Genomic DNA, 16,300 nt, shown 5'->3' on the forward strand with positions numbered 1-16,300 from the left:
CTGCTGCACACCAACACATCCGGCCACCCGAATCTAACAGGGATGCCAATCTCCAGGTAGGACCTGGAGATCCCCTGCAGTTATAGCTCATGTGCAGACAACAGGGATGAGTTCCCCCCGCAGAAAATGGCTGCTTTGGAAGGTGCACTCTATAGTATAATACTCCATTGAGGTCCCTCTCACCCACCCCCCGAAGTCTCCAGGTCTTTCCCAACCCAGAGCTGGCAACCCTGAGACGACACAGCGGGGAACCAGGCCACGTTTCGAGACCGGAAGTGTCGCCCCGGACCAGGCTTTCCAGAGCTCTACCTCTAGGCCCCCATTCACGGATGCTGGCCAATGAGCGTTGGCCAGCGGGCGGAAGGGGCGTGGCGGCGCGTGCGCAGAGGGGCGGCGCGGCCTCCACGTGGGGCGCCGGGGCTTCCTGCCTGCTCGCCTGGCTGCCGGCGCCTGGGACCATGTCGTGGCTCTTCGGGCTGCACCGCGGTGGGGGCGGCGATGCGGGGCCGGGGGTGGGCGCCGGGGTGCCTCCGCTGCCTCCTCCGCCTGGGGGCGCCCCGGGGGACGCGGCGGGCGAGCCGAGCCGCCCCAAGGACAAGTGGAGCAACTTCGACCCCACCGGCCTGGAGCGCGCCGCCAAGGCCGCCAGGGAGCTCGACACCTCGCGTGAGTCCCGCCGGGGGAGGGGAGGGGAAGGAGGGAGCGCCAGCCCCCAAGGACGGTTGCCACCCCGGGTGGGGGGAAGGCCGGGAGGCTTTGGGGGTGGAGCCGGGAGGGACCGGGAGGCTTTGGGGGTGGAGCCGGGAGGGGCGGGAAAGGCCGGGAGGCTTTGGGGTAGGGGCGGGAGACACCTGGAGACTTTGGGGGTGGAGCTGGGAAAGACCCAGAGGCTTTGGGGGTAGGACCAGGAAAGACATGGAAGCCTTGGGGGGGGGGGAGTCACTCTGCATACCATTTGCCCTGTAAATCACATAGCTTTCCCCAAGGCCATAGTGATAGTCTTGACTTGTATCTCTGTAGTTTAGCACAAAGAGACCCCCCCCCAAAAAAAAACACCCCCATGACAAACAACCCTGTCGTTTTGATACCTTCCCCAAACTTAGGAGTGGCAGACTTTTTGCCTGAGACGTTATATGCTGCTTTGCCCCAGCGCTGACCTAGATTCAGTTTTGTAGACCGAGGTGTTGTGTCCTGAGGAACTGATCCCCAAGGACTCCCGTTTCATACAGTCGAGGGGCATCTCCTTACTTGGATTGCAGACGGTTGCATCAATTCCTCGCAGCAGGTTGCCCTTTGACCTCGTAGTACTCACGTGACTCCGGCTTACGCTGTAAATGTGTAATCAACACTGGCAGCCGTGCCAATGCAAATTCCTTTCTCACTTAGTGGATTATGGCCCGCTGTTTTGCAAGAGACTGTTGCTCAGTGAAATTGCTGGTTTTTCCTGGGCACACACTGGTTTCATTAGCAGAGCTAAAAAGGACCTCAGCGAGAGAGGGTGTGTTTTGCATGCAGAAGATGTCAAAGTTCCCAGCATGTTCTGTTTTGCATCATACCAATTTGGGGACAAAGCATTCCCCCCCCAAGAACCTCCCCCTCAAAGCAAACAATTAGGAGATAGCTGAACAATCCCATTAGCTATAAAGCAGCTTTGGTGTCTGAGCACTCTCTCCACAAGGCTAAACAGGCAGGGATTGTCCATTTGGTGAAAAAAACAATTAAAGGAGGCAGACCTTTGAAAATTAGCACACTGAAAAGAAAACAGAATTTAGTAAAGGACGAGACAAATTTGTGGCAAACAGAATATCAGTTATTGTGATGCACTGTGAATGAAATAAATCTCCAGAGACAGTATATCACTAATTACCAATTGCTGAGGGCCAAACAAGCGACGTGCTAGTTTTCTACGTGCATGAGGTTTTAAAATAATATTTCAGAGCAGTCACTGATATGAGCTTCTCGCACACATATACCAAATTGCACCTCAGTCTGCCAGGGCTGTGTGATAGAGAGCAGAGCCCAGATTCAGTGATCCTGGCTTTGGGTAGTTTCAAAAATCTGGAACTGGCATGAAGGGGGGGGGATTGGGAAGGTCTGTCCTAGTCACTTCCAAAACCTGGAGCTGGCATGAGAGAAGAGTTGGGGGCTATTCTGTTTTAGTCACCTTACTGTAATCCCCAGCCACAGTGGTGCCAGGAGAGGTGGAAAGCTGGTTTAAACCCGTGGAGCCTCCTGCTGGGCTCTTCTCCTCCAGCTGTCTTGCCACGTGGTACAGTGGTGCAGTGGGGTTGAACTGCCCCTGGGAGAAACTGACCAGCCACATTCTTGTTTCCAGGCCATGCAAAGGAGGCCCTCGGACTGGCGCAGATGCAGGAGCAAACTCTGCAGCTGGAGCAGCAGTCTAAAGTGAAGGTGGGTCACAGTCTGGAGAAACAAAAGAATCCAACTCAGGCCTCGTTGCAGGAGCGTGGCTCAGTGGCGGTGTACATGCGGCGCATGCCGGGGGTTCTAGAGTCAGCCCCTGCCGTTTGCAGCGAAAAGGCTGTTGGTTAGAAGAAGTGTCATCAATACTCTTTTTTTAAGCCTTAGGGCCAGTGCGGTGGCTCATCCACTCTCCTCCTAAAAACTTCCTATGAAGGAGACTCCACCTCCCTCCGAGGCAGCATATTCCCTCTATGAACAGTCCTCGCCACCAGAAAATGCTTTCTAATATTGAAATGGAACTCCTTTCCCGCAACTTGAACCCACTGCTCCTAATCCCTGCCTCTGCAGCTGCAGTAAACAAATCACCCCCCTCTTCAACAAGTCTCTCTTTAACGTAGTTAAAGCACAGCTCTCCTGTCACCCCTTGCCCTCCTCTTCTCCAAGCGACACAGACTCAAGTCTCTCAATGTCTCCTCGTGAGGCAGGGAGTCCAACCCCTCCGCCACCCCAGTCGCCCTTCTCAGTACAGCTCCCAACTTGTCCATATCCAGAACTGGACACCATATTCCAAATGAGGTCTAACCGAGGTGGAATTAGAACTTCTTTTGCTCTGTGCTCCTAGCGCGGCATCCTAATATCCCGAACCTTCCCTGTGCCTTGGGCCTTCTAGGAGTATGAGGCTGCCATAGAGCAGCTGAAAAACGAACAGGTCCGGATCCAAGCAGAAGAGCGGAGGAAAACGCTCGGCGAGGAGACAAGACAGCAGCAAGCGGTAAGGAGGGGTGGAGGTTTGCGTGGTGAGGAGACGGTAGACGCACGGCCAGAGCATCCTCATTGGAGCTGCCCAGCCAGCTGTCAAAGCCCTACATTCTGCTTCATGCAGTGGACTGGCTTGAATACAGCCAGGCAAGGGTGCGCAGGGGGTGGGCATTACCAAACTTTAGCTGTACCATACCCCCTTGTGAGCATGCAAATGTACCCTGTGCTTCCAGCCGAATCTCTCTTGGACCAGCAATCCAGAACTTTTTGTGCAAAGCTTAACTTTTAAAACGGGGGGGCGGGGATTTTGTGTTTTCTTGCATTTAACCTCTCCCTGTCCCGGTTTCCCCTCCTGTTTCGTTCTCGCAGAGAGCGCAGTACCAAGACAAGTTGGCCAGGCAACGATACGAAGACCAATTACGGCAACAGGTGAGGCCCTCTTCCAAAACGTCACCTTTCCTTGGCCCTGTGGGCTCACAGCAACCCTCACCTGGAAGATCCTAAGCTAGCCAGGCCTGGGAAGCCAGGCAGGGTTGGCCCCGGTTAGATCTCAGGTGGGACATGGCCAGGAAGTGCAGGGTCTCCAACGAAACCCCCCTCCTCCGCCCCCATCTCTGGCAGTCAGAGCTCATTGGGGGCTGTGGTTTTTGTCTTGGCAGCAACTTCTGAATGAGGAGAACTTGCGGAAACAGGAGGAGTCGGTCCAGAAGCAGGAGGCCATGAGGCGAGGTGAGAGCCCAGTTCTTGTCCCCGCCCCACCCCCGGAGGCAGAGTAGGGTTATTAAGCAGCTTGGCGTCGTGGTTAAAAGCAGCGGCTTCTAGTCTGGCAAGCTGGGTTTACAAGACTAAAATATACATACATACACACACACACACATACATAGAAAAAAACTTCCAGTTTTCTCTGTGACAAATCTAATTCAGGTGATACAAACTTAACCTGTGTTTTGCCACAATGCAAGAGGGTGTTCTTCTGTAGGAAATGCTTCCTCTTCCATCCGTGTCTCAAGAGAGGAGCGGACCCAAGGGTTTCTAAATGAGCAGCCTAACAAAGTTTGGGAGATGTCGAACGGAGACCTCCCTGGCCCCAGGTTTACTCTCCGGCCTCTACAACCCCCTGGCTGTCTGTGGAAAGTTTGTTGTCTTATTACCTCCATGAACAGAGGCAGCACACCTGTAAAGAGTAGGCAGAGCTTGGGGACAAGCAGTAGAAGGCCGCTGCCTTTAACTTTTTATAATTCCCGACCGGTCTTTGTAGCAGCTCCACATGGTGAATTAAGCAGAATTTTTGGTGTGCTCCCGCAAGACGCTTCGTGCAGCCGAATGATCTTGCCACCCACCCTGCAGGTGCCTTGCTTCCTGCCCCTTGGAGGGCTACAGAACCTGCGTGTTCCCACTTCCCTCTCTATTTATTTCCCCGACCCTGGTCTCCTGCCCGGTGTCCCCATATCACGGCCCGTAACCCCACGTTTCCTCCCCAGCTACGGTGGAGCGGGAAATGGAGCTCCGGCACAAGAACGAGATGTTGCGCATCGAAGCCGAAGCTCACGCCCGGGCCAAGGCCGAACGGGAGAACGCGGACCTGATCCGGGAACAAATCCGTCTGAAAGCGGCCGAGCATCGCCAGACAGTGCTGGATTCCCTCAAGTACGTTTATACCCGTCAATGTGCCGTGTGTTGGCTTCCCCTGTTGGCTTAGTGGTTTGTTTTGGTCCCCAAATTGCAGTTGTCTCTTACATTTGCACAATCAGGATCGCTGGCTTTAAGGCAGGTATGATATACATGAAGAGGCTCTTGAGAGGCAGCTGGGCATAGTGGCTAAGAGCAGCAGCCTCTAATCTGACAAGCTGGGTTTGATTCTCCACATGCAGCCAGCAGGGTGACCTTGGGCCAGTCACAGTCCTGTTAGAGCTGTCCTCACTGAGCAATTCTCTCAGGGCTCTCTCAGCCCCACCTAGAGAGCCAGTTTGGTGTAGTGGTTAGGAGTGTGGACTTCTAATCTGGCGAGCCAGGTTTGATCCCCGCTCCCCCACATGCAGCCAGCTGGGTGGCCTTGGGCTCATCACAGTACGGATAAAGCTATTCTGACCGAGCAGTGATATCAGGGCTCTCTCAGCCTCACCCACCCCACAGGGTGTCTGTTGTGGGGAGAGGAAAGGGAAAGTTTAAGGCAGGTTTCCTCCCACTATGAAGTAGGTTTAAAGGTTTGCAGCTTCGCTTGAGAGCATTGCTTTCTCCGTTGCCCTGGGCCTTCTCAACTTCGATGCTTTGCGTCCTAGGACAGCCGGGACTCTGTTTGGGGAAGGATTTCGTGCCTTTGTGACCGACTGGGACAAAGTGACAGCCACGGTAAGGGAAGCGCCGCCATCTGGCTTGCTCGAGAATCAGTGGTCTTTGCCTCCTCATTTGAGGTTTTGGGATAGATTGTCACATCCGTCGAGCCGGGCTCAGGATAGCCTGCCATTATCAGCTGGGGGTCTTTGGGTCTTTCCCCACACCAGCCATCAATTCAACAGCTTCTCCATCACCGAGTCCTGAGAACCTGCCTTCGAAACTACATTAATTTGCTTTCTGCCAAGCGAGACCATCATTCCATTTAGCCACACTGCAGCTCTCCAGTCGTTCATGGACTACAATTCCCATGAGCCCCTGCCAACTGGCTGTCTGCCTAAACGTTTGGGGAGGGAGGTGTTTTGTCATAGTGGGCGTTTTGTTTGGGATTTCTATTCCCCCCCCCGCTAGTTGTTCTTGCAGTATCATCACACTAGGTGGCGCCCCTTTCCACCCATCCGCAAGGACAGCCCAATTTGGTTCTGCAGCGTCTTCGGCCTGATTTGCAGAGCTTGGAGCGGCACCTTTCTTCGCCTCTCCCTGGAATCGTCAGCTTGTTCGACTCGCTCTGCCACTGCAGGGAAGCTCACGTTTTCAGTGCCCAGTTCCGCTCTGTCTCCTTTCTGCCCCCCTTACGCCCCACAGTCCTTGCGTAAGGAGTTCAGCCGTTCGGTCGAAGAGGGACGCATCGGCCAAGGGCTTCTTCTGGCCTCCCAGAAGAGGCGGCCAGAGGAGAAGGGAGGAGTTTGTGGCTTCCCTGCTGCCGCCACGGTGACGGTGTCCTCCCCCACCCCAAAACTCTTGGACCCTCCCATCAGTGGCTTCCGGACAGACCCAGGAGGCTGTTGGCCCTTTCAAGGTGGAGCGAAGCCTGTTGTGGTTGCCAAGCGACAACGGAATAGGGGGCACTTTGGGTGTTGCTAGGCAACCGCTGCCCACTTCTTTCCCGCTTGGTGCAGAGCAGCCTGACTGCCAGGTTTTTGGCCCGAAGGCCGAAAGCTCTTGCCAGTCAACTCTGTGAAGATGTTCGAGCGCCAGCAGGCAAAGGGGAGGGAGGGTTAGGGTTGGCCTAACCACGACTGAGGAGAAGGATCGCCAGCCTCGTGCCCCAAGCTGAACATCCTGGGGGTGCCCCGGTTTGATGCCCGCTCCCCATCTCCGTTTGTTCTTCTCTGAGTCCGTCTACCGACGTTCCTCTTATACTCTGGCACCCCGGAACTGGGCTGGAGATGAGCTCCAGTAACATTCAGGGCTCTCTGTCCACTGGCTTCCGCGGACCGTTGCAGTAATTTACGCAAAGCACTTTACCCGTGGAAATGACTCTGTCGATGTTCCAAAGGCATGTCCGATCATTCTTACAGATAAGCCGAACTTATAGATTCGAACGGTTTTGAAAAACCCCAATATCTGAGCATCTGAAGACGTATGCTCACCCACAAAAGGTCAAAGTGCTGTGGGACTCAAACTTTGATCTGGGCGCGCTGAATATCTAGTACGCTTTTAACCCAAAGGCTGGCCCACCCACACGTTTCACGGGATAGCCAGGATTAGAACTCGGTTCCCCCGAATCGTAGCCCTGAGCACTTTGCCGCTCCAACTCTTGCGAGATCTCCGCATTCGTTTCCTTCCTTTTGACTCCGGCAGGTGGCTGGCTTGACGCTCCTGGCCGTCGGCATCTACAGTGCCAAGAACGCCACCGCCGTGGCCGGGAGGTATATCGAGGCTCGCTTGGGCAAGCCCTCCTTGGTGAGGGAGACGTCCCGCATCAGCCTGCTGGAGGCGCTCAAGCATCCCGTGAAGGTGAGCAAACCTGCTTTTCGGCAGCGCCCCCTGCCCACCTGGCGCGGGAGTGCACTTTTTAAGTTTGTTATTTGATTTCAATACGCCGCAGTTAACACAACAGCTCTTGTCTTCTCTTCCTAGGTGGGCAAGCGGCTTGCCAGCAAGCCCCAAGACGCCCTCCAAGGAGTGGTGCTCAGCGTAAGTAATCACAGGCATCAGCGATTGAGCATCCCGGCCCCTTGGGGAGGAGTGCCGTTACAACAACCTTGCAAGGTGGATCAGTGGGGCGTTCTGTAGTCAACCTTACAAAAAAAGCCACATTTTTATTTAACACATTGTCCCCAATTCTTAGCCGTCACTGAGATATATTTATGGCGGGAGGCTCTTAGCAGAAGCTGTTTCCCATGAGAGCAGAGAAGGGAGCCTCCATCTTAAGGGGCACTATATCTTCAGATTACCATATGCTGGAAGCCCTCACTAGAGGAGAGATTTTTCCTTCCTCTGCTGCTTGTGGGCGTCCAGGCTCTGGCCCTTGCAGGGAACAGAGTGCTGGCCAAGACAGACCTTTGGACTTCTCTGGTTCGTTGAGTGCTGTCGTTTCGTTTTCCAGCCCAAGCTGGAGGAGCGCGTGAGGGACATTGCCATCGCGACCCGGAACACGAGGAACAACAGGAGCTTGTACCGGAACATCCTCATGTACGGCCCTCCCGGGACTGGGAAAACACTCTTTGCAAAGGTAACGAGATCCAATTGCAGTTCAGGAGTGGGAAGAATCAGACCTGGCCTGAACATCCCAGGGAGTCTGACATAATTAACGGAGCAACAGGTGACTTGCAGGCGTTTTAATCATTGCTGCGTCCCCCCGTCCCCCTTCTCTCTCCTCCAGAAATTAGCCATGCATTCTGGCATGGATTACGCCATCATGACCGGTGGCGACGTCGCCCCCATGGGGCGGGAAGGAGTTACTGCCATGCACAAGGTCTTTGACTGGGCAAACACTAGCCGCAGGGGGTAAGTTCTCGCACCTGCAGCTTTCGGGAGGCGGGGGTCCTTTCCCTCCCCGTGCACACCTGCCCTCCCAGCTTTTCCTTGCTCCCTCCCCCCTTTCATGCCTCTTGTTCTCCGTCCAGTCTTCACTCCTCCTACTGCGCAAGAGGGAAGCCGGTCCCCATAGCTTTGGTGGCCCCTGCCTGTCCTCTTCTTGCCTCCTCCCACCAAATGGCGCAGTGAAACCCGATGCTGGGGTCGTGGTTCAGCCTGTCCGGCCACTCTTCTGGGTCCAGAGGAGGGGGAGCAGAGGGGCTGCAGAGGGCTCTGGGGCCAGCCGCAAGCGCGGCTAATTGGTGATCGATGCGCCCCCTGATGGGTTCCGGCAGACATCCTCTCCCCGCGTCCACATCGATACTCTGGCACATTCATCACCCCAACATTTCTATTTTCCACTTTAAACCACAGGCGGGGGAGGAGGAGGGGTGGGCTGAGCCAGGGAGGAACACACACACACACACACACACACACACACACGCAAACAAAAACAAGCCCAATGAAATATTTAAAACTTGGCAGAGCAAACTTCCTTTGGCGGCGGCCTGCGTTAGCGCAAACAGAGAGCGAGAGAGGAGAAGGAAGAACCTCGGGGAGGGATGTGCAGATTTGAAATCTGATTAGCGGCCTTTGCTAAATTATTCACGGGCTTTGCAGTCTGCTGGGAGATGGGATGCGCCAGCCGAGACACACGCCCGGGGATGCGGCCGGCAGCCTGGGCCGCCACCTTTTTGCAAACACGCCTTGCAGCGCGGCTGCCCGCTTCCCTTGTGGATTGAATGCTGCGCGGGGTCCCTTCGGAGGCGAAGATAGCTTCCTGCTTGACAGCAGGTTCCGTGGGCACGTCTGCTGCATCCACGGACAGGCACCATCCTCCCCACCTCGTAGGAGGCACACAGCTGCGTTTTGTGCGGCGTAGCAGTTAGGGAGCCAGGCTTGGGTCCCGGGTTCAAATCCCCACTCTGTCGAGGAAGTTCCCCAGCTGACCTCGGGCCAGGCGCATGTCCTCACCCTAGCCCCCCTCCCAGGGTCGTCGTGAGGAGGGTAAGCGGTTCTGGGCCCAAGTTGGAGAGCAAGGCGGGGTGTCATTGGAATAAATAAATCCTGCTCCGGCAGAAGCACTCAAGTTGTCTTTGTGTACAGCTCCACACAGATCACTGAGGTTTTTTTTTTTTGGGGGGGGGGGTTGCGCATTTGAAGAGCAAAGAGGGTCTCCGGGGCCACTTCCTTGCTCGACTTGTCCCTTCCCCTCACTGGGTTTCCCCTCTTTCCTTCCCAGCCTCCTGCTGTTTGTGGATGAAGCTGATGCGTTTCTCCGGAAGAGGGCTACGGTAAGTGTCTTGGTGGCCACCTCCCGTCTCTGGTTGGCTCTCCCCAGCCGGCGGATGGCAGGAGGAGCACGGAAAAGGCTCCTGTCCGCCCCTGTCATTGAGGGCCTCCGAACGGCCGCCTTCACGGTCCACTAAGCACAGAAGGGAAAAGAGCCTGAGTTGCCAATTAGGGAAGCGTATCCGCTCCTCCGCAGGGGGCAAGCTTCCCCTGGTCCCACCTCGACCGTAATGCTGTTGTGATGCAGCAGTAAAGGAGGTGAACGCAGCCTGGGGCTCTATCCACAGAGGCGTCACATCGAAACCCCAAGGTTTGCTGTCACCGGCATTCAAAGGTTTACTGCCCCCATATATGGAGGGTTTTAAGAAGGGAACAAGAACTGTTAACCAATTTTTGTCATTGGCCTCCATATTGATAAGATAAGCCTCTTTTTGTTCAGAGAAATAAATGAAGGTTTGAGGTTTTGGACCAGGGTTCAAATTCCAGGTCTCCCCTGAAGCTTCCCTGACAAGAATCAGAATTTATTACAGTCCCAAGGCCAGTCATAGACAACAACTCACAAAATGTGTGATACATTTAATTAATTAAATCGGTAAAACCCCATTCATTGAAATAGATTAAACAATGTTATTACCTAGGTATGGGCAGTAGAGCTGTGCTTTAGTCCGGACTAACCCTGCACCAGCCACAAAGACCTTGCCTAGCCTACCTCGCAAGGTCGCTGTGGGGACAAGGAGAACTGTGCAGGTTACGTAGAGCTCCCAGTCGGGAGCCTGATTGCTCTTAGGAACTCTCAGCTGCAAAACCGCCTGATGGGGAATATCGTCTCTTGCAGGAAAAGATCAGTGAAGATCTGAGAGCGACACTGAACGCCTTCCTTCACCGGACGGGGCAGCACAGTAACAAGTAAGAGGGGGGCTTCCAAAGGGACAGACGCTGGGCATGGAGAAGGGCCGTCCACAGCTAGTCAATCAGACCGATCTGTGCTCGGCGTTGGGTCTGTGTCGCTTGGGGAAGAGGAAGCCCAGGGGCAGCAGAATGGCTGTCTTGAGCTACGTATGTTGCAGAGGGTGCTTTAGAGGCAAGGGCTAGGAGCAGTGAATTCGGATTACAAAAAAAGGAGGTTCCACTTCAATATTAGATAGCAAATAATAGCCAGGGTTGGCCTTGCTTAGCTTCCGATATCTGACGAGATCCAGCCTCCCTGGGTTATCCAAATCAGGACTGTAGGCAGCTTTGTGCACGCATCCAATCCCACAAGCTAATTTCTGCCTTGTGACAGTCGGGGGCGTTTCATAAAACGAACGTTCACCAGGCCTGCTTACGCTCCCGAGGGGCTCCATAGCTCTCTCTTTGTTCTGGGGTGTCGCAGGCACCGATAATCTTAAACAGGCATGGCTGCCGTTGGCCTGTTTTGGGCCTCATCGCTGCGTACTCTAGAAAAATCCAGCTCTTCCCATCAGTTGAAACCTTCAACAGCTTTGGTTCCCTCAGACGAAGGCAAGCGTGTGCTGACAGCACAGGGATTTGGATCCGGTTGGCCGACGCCACAATAAGCGCATGTAAATCCGCCAACGAGTCCCCCCAGAGCCCAGTTAACGGGCAAGTCGGCTCACCGCTGAGTGCGCGCTCGTCTTTATGCGGCCAATTTCATGCTTCAAGCAAGCCTGCGGGGAAGGCCCAGTCCCGGACACATTGTGCTTTTCCGGGAGCTGTGAGTTGCATTCAAAATGGCCGCCTTGTCACCGTTGTAGGGAAATGGCCCCCCCGTTTCTGAGGCAGAGGCCCTCAGAGGCACTTAACCTGGGGGGGAGGGGGCAGCCCACGCAAACATTTCTCCACAGCTGGTATTTTGCCTCTGCTTTGGAAGATTGGCGGCTCCCTTTAACTCCTGCGTTTTGCCAGTCAGGTTTTCATCCGGTTTGAGAAGCAAATTGATGAAACTGAGGCACATACATGAGCCATGCTGGCTGCATAGTTTGGCTCGGAGTCCAAGCATCATGAGCCACCCGCCCCACCATGGCTGGGGTCCGGAGTTCTGTCCCTACACAGTAAAGATTTCAGACTCCTCCGCCACCCACCCCGGCCGTGTTGTGATTTCCCGCCCCTGCCACCTCATCTGTTGGCTTCTCCCGTAAGCAGGTTGGATCCGCAGCTCTTCCCCTTGATTTCTGTCTCCCCGCGCCGTATTTTTCCCCGCGCCGTATTTTCCCCGTAAAACATGCACGTCGAGCAACTTAATTTGAGGCGCGGATAAAGAGGCATTGTATGTCGTCGTCATAAATTCTGTACGAAAGACTTTGGGACCAAATGCTGCTGTAAATCTGGCAGCGGAAAACGGAGAACGCAAACTACTGGTAAAAGAAAAGAAGATGGAAAAGAGATGAGATGGGGAAGGTTTGCTCACCCCCAACAGAAGCCCATCTTTTAAATGCTACCGAGAGAGACACGTTGGAGGCAGAAAGACAGGACCCCGGTGTGGACAACCACATCGGAAGAGCCCTGCTGGATCAGGCCAGGGAGGGCCCATCTAGTCCAGCCTCCTGTCTCACACTGTGGCCAGCCAGTCCCTCTGGAGGGCCAGCCTCTGGGCCGGGAGGGGGATAGAGAGACAGCCATGCCTCACTGCCCACCCCCCACCCCCAATTCCTCCCTCTTCCCCAGGTTCATGCTCGTCTTGGCCAGCAACCAGCCGGAGCAGTTTGACTGGGCCATCAACGACCGGATAGACGAAATGGTTCACTTCCAGCTGCCGGGCTTAGAAGAGCGGGAACGCCTGGTCCGGATGTATTTCGACAAGCACGTGCTGAAGCCAGCAACGGAGGGCAAGCAGTGAGTATCCAGGACCAGGGCCAAGGGGGTGGGGGGGTCCGGGGGCACATCTGGCTCCATTGCCTCGTTCAGAGGGCCCCACGTCTGCTGGAGCTTCCAGAAAGGTCAGTGGCCACGAAGTCATTTCTGTAGTCCCTTGTTTCCTCTTGATCTACCACTCGTAGAATGTTCTATCGTTCGGAGATGCACCTTTGATACAAAGAGGATAGTTGTGTGAGTAGGGGTGTCAGATTTCCCCAAGTAATAAAAATAGTAATAATTAAGCTTGGTTGGTCTGAAAGGTGTCCCTGGCCTCCCGCTTTGTTCTGTTCCTTCAGATCAACGGTGACCATGGTGCAAACCTTGCCTTCCTTAAGAGCACGAATTAATCAACCGTGTGGCCTCGGTTCACAATTCTTTCTTCTCTCCCTCCCACGAGGCTCTCAGCTCATGCCTTTAACAACTCCATGAACTAGCAGAGCAAAGAGGCGTTATTTGTACAGGGCAATATTTCTTCCCGTCTTACTTCTGTATGAGAGCCTGCATCTTGATGCCCAAATCCTCCTGATCCAAAGTTCCCTAGCCTCTTCGTGTGCCTTTATTCCATTGCCATCTTTTCCCTTGTCTCCCGTGGTACCCCATCCCATGAACGTGGATGCGTTTTCACCTTCCAGACGCCTGAAGCTCGCTCAATTTGACTACGGGAAGAAATGCTCGGAGATCGCCAAGCTGACAGAGGGCATGTCCGGCCGGGAGATCTCACAGCTCGCCGTGGCCTGGCAGGTAAGATCAAACTTCTTGACAAGAAGAAGAAGAGGACGGTTATCAACATAAGGTGTCTGTTTTTGACGTAGGCTATTTTTAACCGATGTCATGTGATTTATTTGGCAATCTTGGTTCTTCCTGGCTTAGTCATTACTTAACCCCGTTTATTCTGCCATAACCGTTATTGGCCTTCCTCCTGGAGCCTGGTGAAATTTGCTTATGTATCTTTATTGAGTGACTTTATAGTTTTTAAGGTTCTTTTTTTAATCGTTCAAGGGACTTCAGAATAGATGTTTCTCTCCTTCTCGTCCCACTGCAGGCTGCGGCCTACGCTTCGGCGGACGGGGTGCTCACGGAGGCCATGATAGACGCCCGGGTGGCGGACGCCGTCCTGCAGCACAAGCAGAAGATGGAGTGGCTGAAAGCCGAAGGAGTGGAGCTCGGCAAGAGCCAGCCGCTGCCCCTCGCCTTGGGGAAGTCCGTGTGAAAGGCCAACCGTTGCACGCGAAGCAAAGGCCGTTGGGGGAAGTGGTGTCTCAGGACCGCGCTCTGGCCAAAATCATGTCAAGCCGACGGAGGCTGTGCAATGGTAAAAGAGAGGGAGGGTGCTGAGATTCAGAACCGGTTTTTACACCCTGGAATAATTATGTCTGTGTGTATCGAGACAGAACAAAAAGCACCTCTATATTAAAAGAGTTCCCTTGCCAAAAACGGGCAGTGGCTTGAAAACCTCTGTGTTTCGTCTTGGTTTCTTCAGAACAGGCCAGCTATGAAGCCATTCACAGCAGAGAAACCAGCACAGCTGCCTTCGAAAAAGAGGGGCAGTTTTGATGTTGCGTACTTCCGCTCTGCCCTTGATCTCTTTTAGCGGTCTCTCACTTTTACACCCCGTCTAAGAACATCAGAAGAGCCCTGCGGGATTAGGCTAGTGCCCCCTTTAGTCCAGCATCCTGTCCAACACAAGGGCCAACTGGTTCCTCTGCAGGGCCAAGTACAGGGCATAGAACCCGAGGTCTTCAGAAGGACAGAAGAGCCCTGCTGGGTCAGATCAGGGAGTGTCCCCCTAGGCCAGCATCAGGAGTTTGCTTAGAATCAATAGAGGCCCTCTTTCACCAGGGGGAAGGGTTTACTCAGTGTGTTCCTTCGCACCCATTTCTCTCCTGACTTTCTCCTGTAATAGAGCCTCCTGGCTGCTAGCAGAAATTAATCTATCCAAAACAAGGATGGAGAATAAACAACGCAATTAAGAACAATTAGCGGCGGGATGCTAATACGCAGCTTGTAAACGCACGGCAACAAAGAGTCGGCTTACAGCGGGAAGAATGAAAACCTCACCTCGATCCAAATTTGTTCTGGGATTTAAAAAAATAAGGGCATCATGAAACCTTGCGATGCCCTCCATGCATGCAGTATGTGTGTGCTCCCATGTGTAGATGCGCATGTGTGGGGGGGATGTTTTCAAGAATAGCACCAAGGCAATGCAATTCCAACATGCTGGGTCTCCCAGCTCTAAATGAACAGTCTAAGCACTAGCAATCCAGGCTCAAATGTGCAAAGAAAAAATTCCAGTTGCCTTCCCACATACCAAATAATCCACTTTCACTGCACCTTAACATTCATTTGCAGGAGGAGTTTGCTGGGCTTTTCTGCATACTAATTCTCATTTATAAGTTTCTGTTTCTTGGGGCGGGCTCCTATTCTGCGCATGTTTTGCTTCCTCTAAGGTTCTGTTCAACATTATTCTGGTTTATGCCGGCATCTCTCCCTGCAGACTTAAAACTGCAGGGTTTCAGGCCGGATGTAACACAGTGTGGTATCAAATTGGTCACTAGAGGGAGCCAAACGTGCGTGGAACAACAGCGAAACCCAGAAGAAACAGGAACTTGCAAGCAAGAAAAATTAAAATGATAATTTTATTTTTGAATGCCGCGCTTCCCTGTCCAGCTCAGGGCAGTTCACGACAAATTTGGAACAATCCACAATACAGTTATGCTGAAATATTAAATTATTAAAAACAATTTTAAAACCGCCTCCTCTGTTTTAATGTATACCTGTTGTTTCGCGCAGTAAAATCCAGTTGCAAAGTGAAGGGAAAGTCAATTATTCCGCTGGTGTCCCTCTGCCCCTGACACATGCAGTCTGCCTTGGATGCAACACAAACACACATGCCGCTAACAGGTTCGGGTCTGCGCTAACCTGGTTTTTGCACGCCTCGGTTCCTGGAGCCAGCTCCGGCAACGGCTTGCCCATCTTCTGTCCTTTGCATGACGGATCTTTTATCTTCATGTTTTATGCGGGGCAAAGTACAAGGTGGTGATGGATGGTCGGGGGCGAAGGGGTGACGTGCGAGAGAGAACCAATTAGGCTGTCTCTGGATGCAGTTCCCTGCCCTGTCAAAGGGACGCCCAAGCTGGTATCGCTGGTGACGGTCCGTGATGGATATGCTCCATCTCGCTGCCTGTCTGCAGGCTGGCAGGAAATACAGTTCTAATAGAGGGCCATAGAACTGTAGCTGCAGATTTAGAGGCCTTCTTTCCCGGCACCATTCCTAACATCCGGATGGTAGCCAATAATATTTTTTTCTAAGAAACCTGGTAGGGAGAAGCCCATGATTGAGAGGGAAAGATGGCTGTGATCCCCAGTGTCTGCTGGCTCCCAGGCCCTGCGGGAAGTAGAGATTTATGTTTGGGAGCCCCAGTCCCTTGGGTACGACTGTTCTAGCAATGCATCAGAGTTTATTATTACAGCTCAGGCCAAGTTACATAAGCAAAATCATGAGAGACCAAAACTCCGCTCTAGGAGTGGCATCTTCATGTTACCAGTAACACATGGACACTCATACTTGAGCAAAAATATGGTTAAAAAAAACGGCATCTACCATAGAGTTTTTGCCCAAATACCAGAGCGTCCACAAGTCAAAGACATGATGACATCACTTCCGGTTTACACCAGAAGTGACATGTTTATATCGCCAGCGACAGGCCTAGGCCTCAGTTGGCTAATGGTCAATCCCTCCACACACCCCCTCCGGGTACAATTATGCCCTTCAGAGCCA

General features: G+C 53.5%; 1 protein-coding gene across 1 annotated transcript; it reads left to right on the forward strand.

Moving 5' to 3' along the window:
* The first annotated feature begins 418 nt into the window (after nt 1–418).
* On the forward strand, nt 419–13,974 carry LOC143824462 (ATPase family AAA domain-containing protein 3-like). Its single transcript, XM_077311807.1, has 16 exons — nt 419–666; nt 2,336–2,412; nt 3,095–3,196; nt 3,553–3,612; nt 3,843–3,912; nt 4,665–4,830; nt 5,463–5,532; nt 7,159–7,314; nt 7,438–7,494; nt 7,907–8,032; nt 8,183–8,307; nt 9,620–9,671; nt 10,505–10,575; nt 12,334–12,501; nt 13,155–13,263; nt 13,565–13,974. Exons 1-16 carry the CDS (start codon nt 459–461, stop codon nt 13,730–13,732), a joined length of 1,785 nt encoding a protein of 594 aa, XP_077167922.1. The 5' UTR covers nt 419–458; the 3' UTR covers nt 13,733–13,974.
* The last annotated feature ends 2,326 nt before the right edge of the window (nt 13,975–16,300 follow it).

This window comes from Paroedura picta, chromosome 15, assembly GCF_049243985.1.
Source record: "Paroedura picta isolate Pp20150507F chromosome 15, Ppicta_v3.0, whole genome shotgun sequence".
Lineage (NCBI taxonomy): Eukaryota > Metazoa > Chordata > Lepidosauria > Squamata > Gekkonidae > Paroedura > Paroedura picta.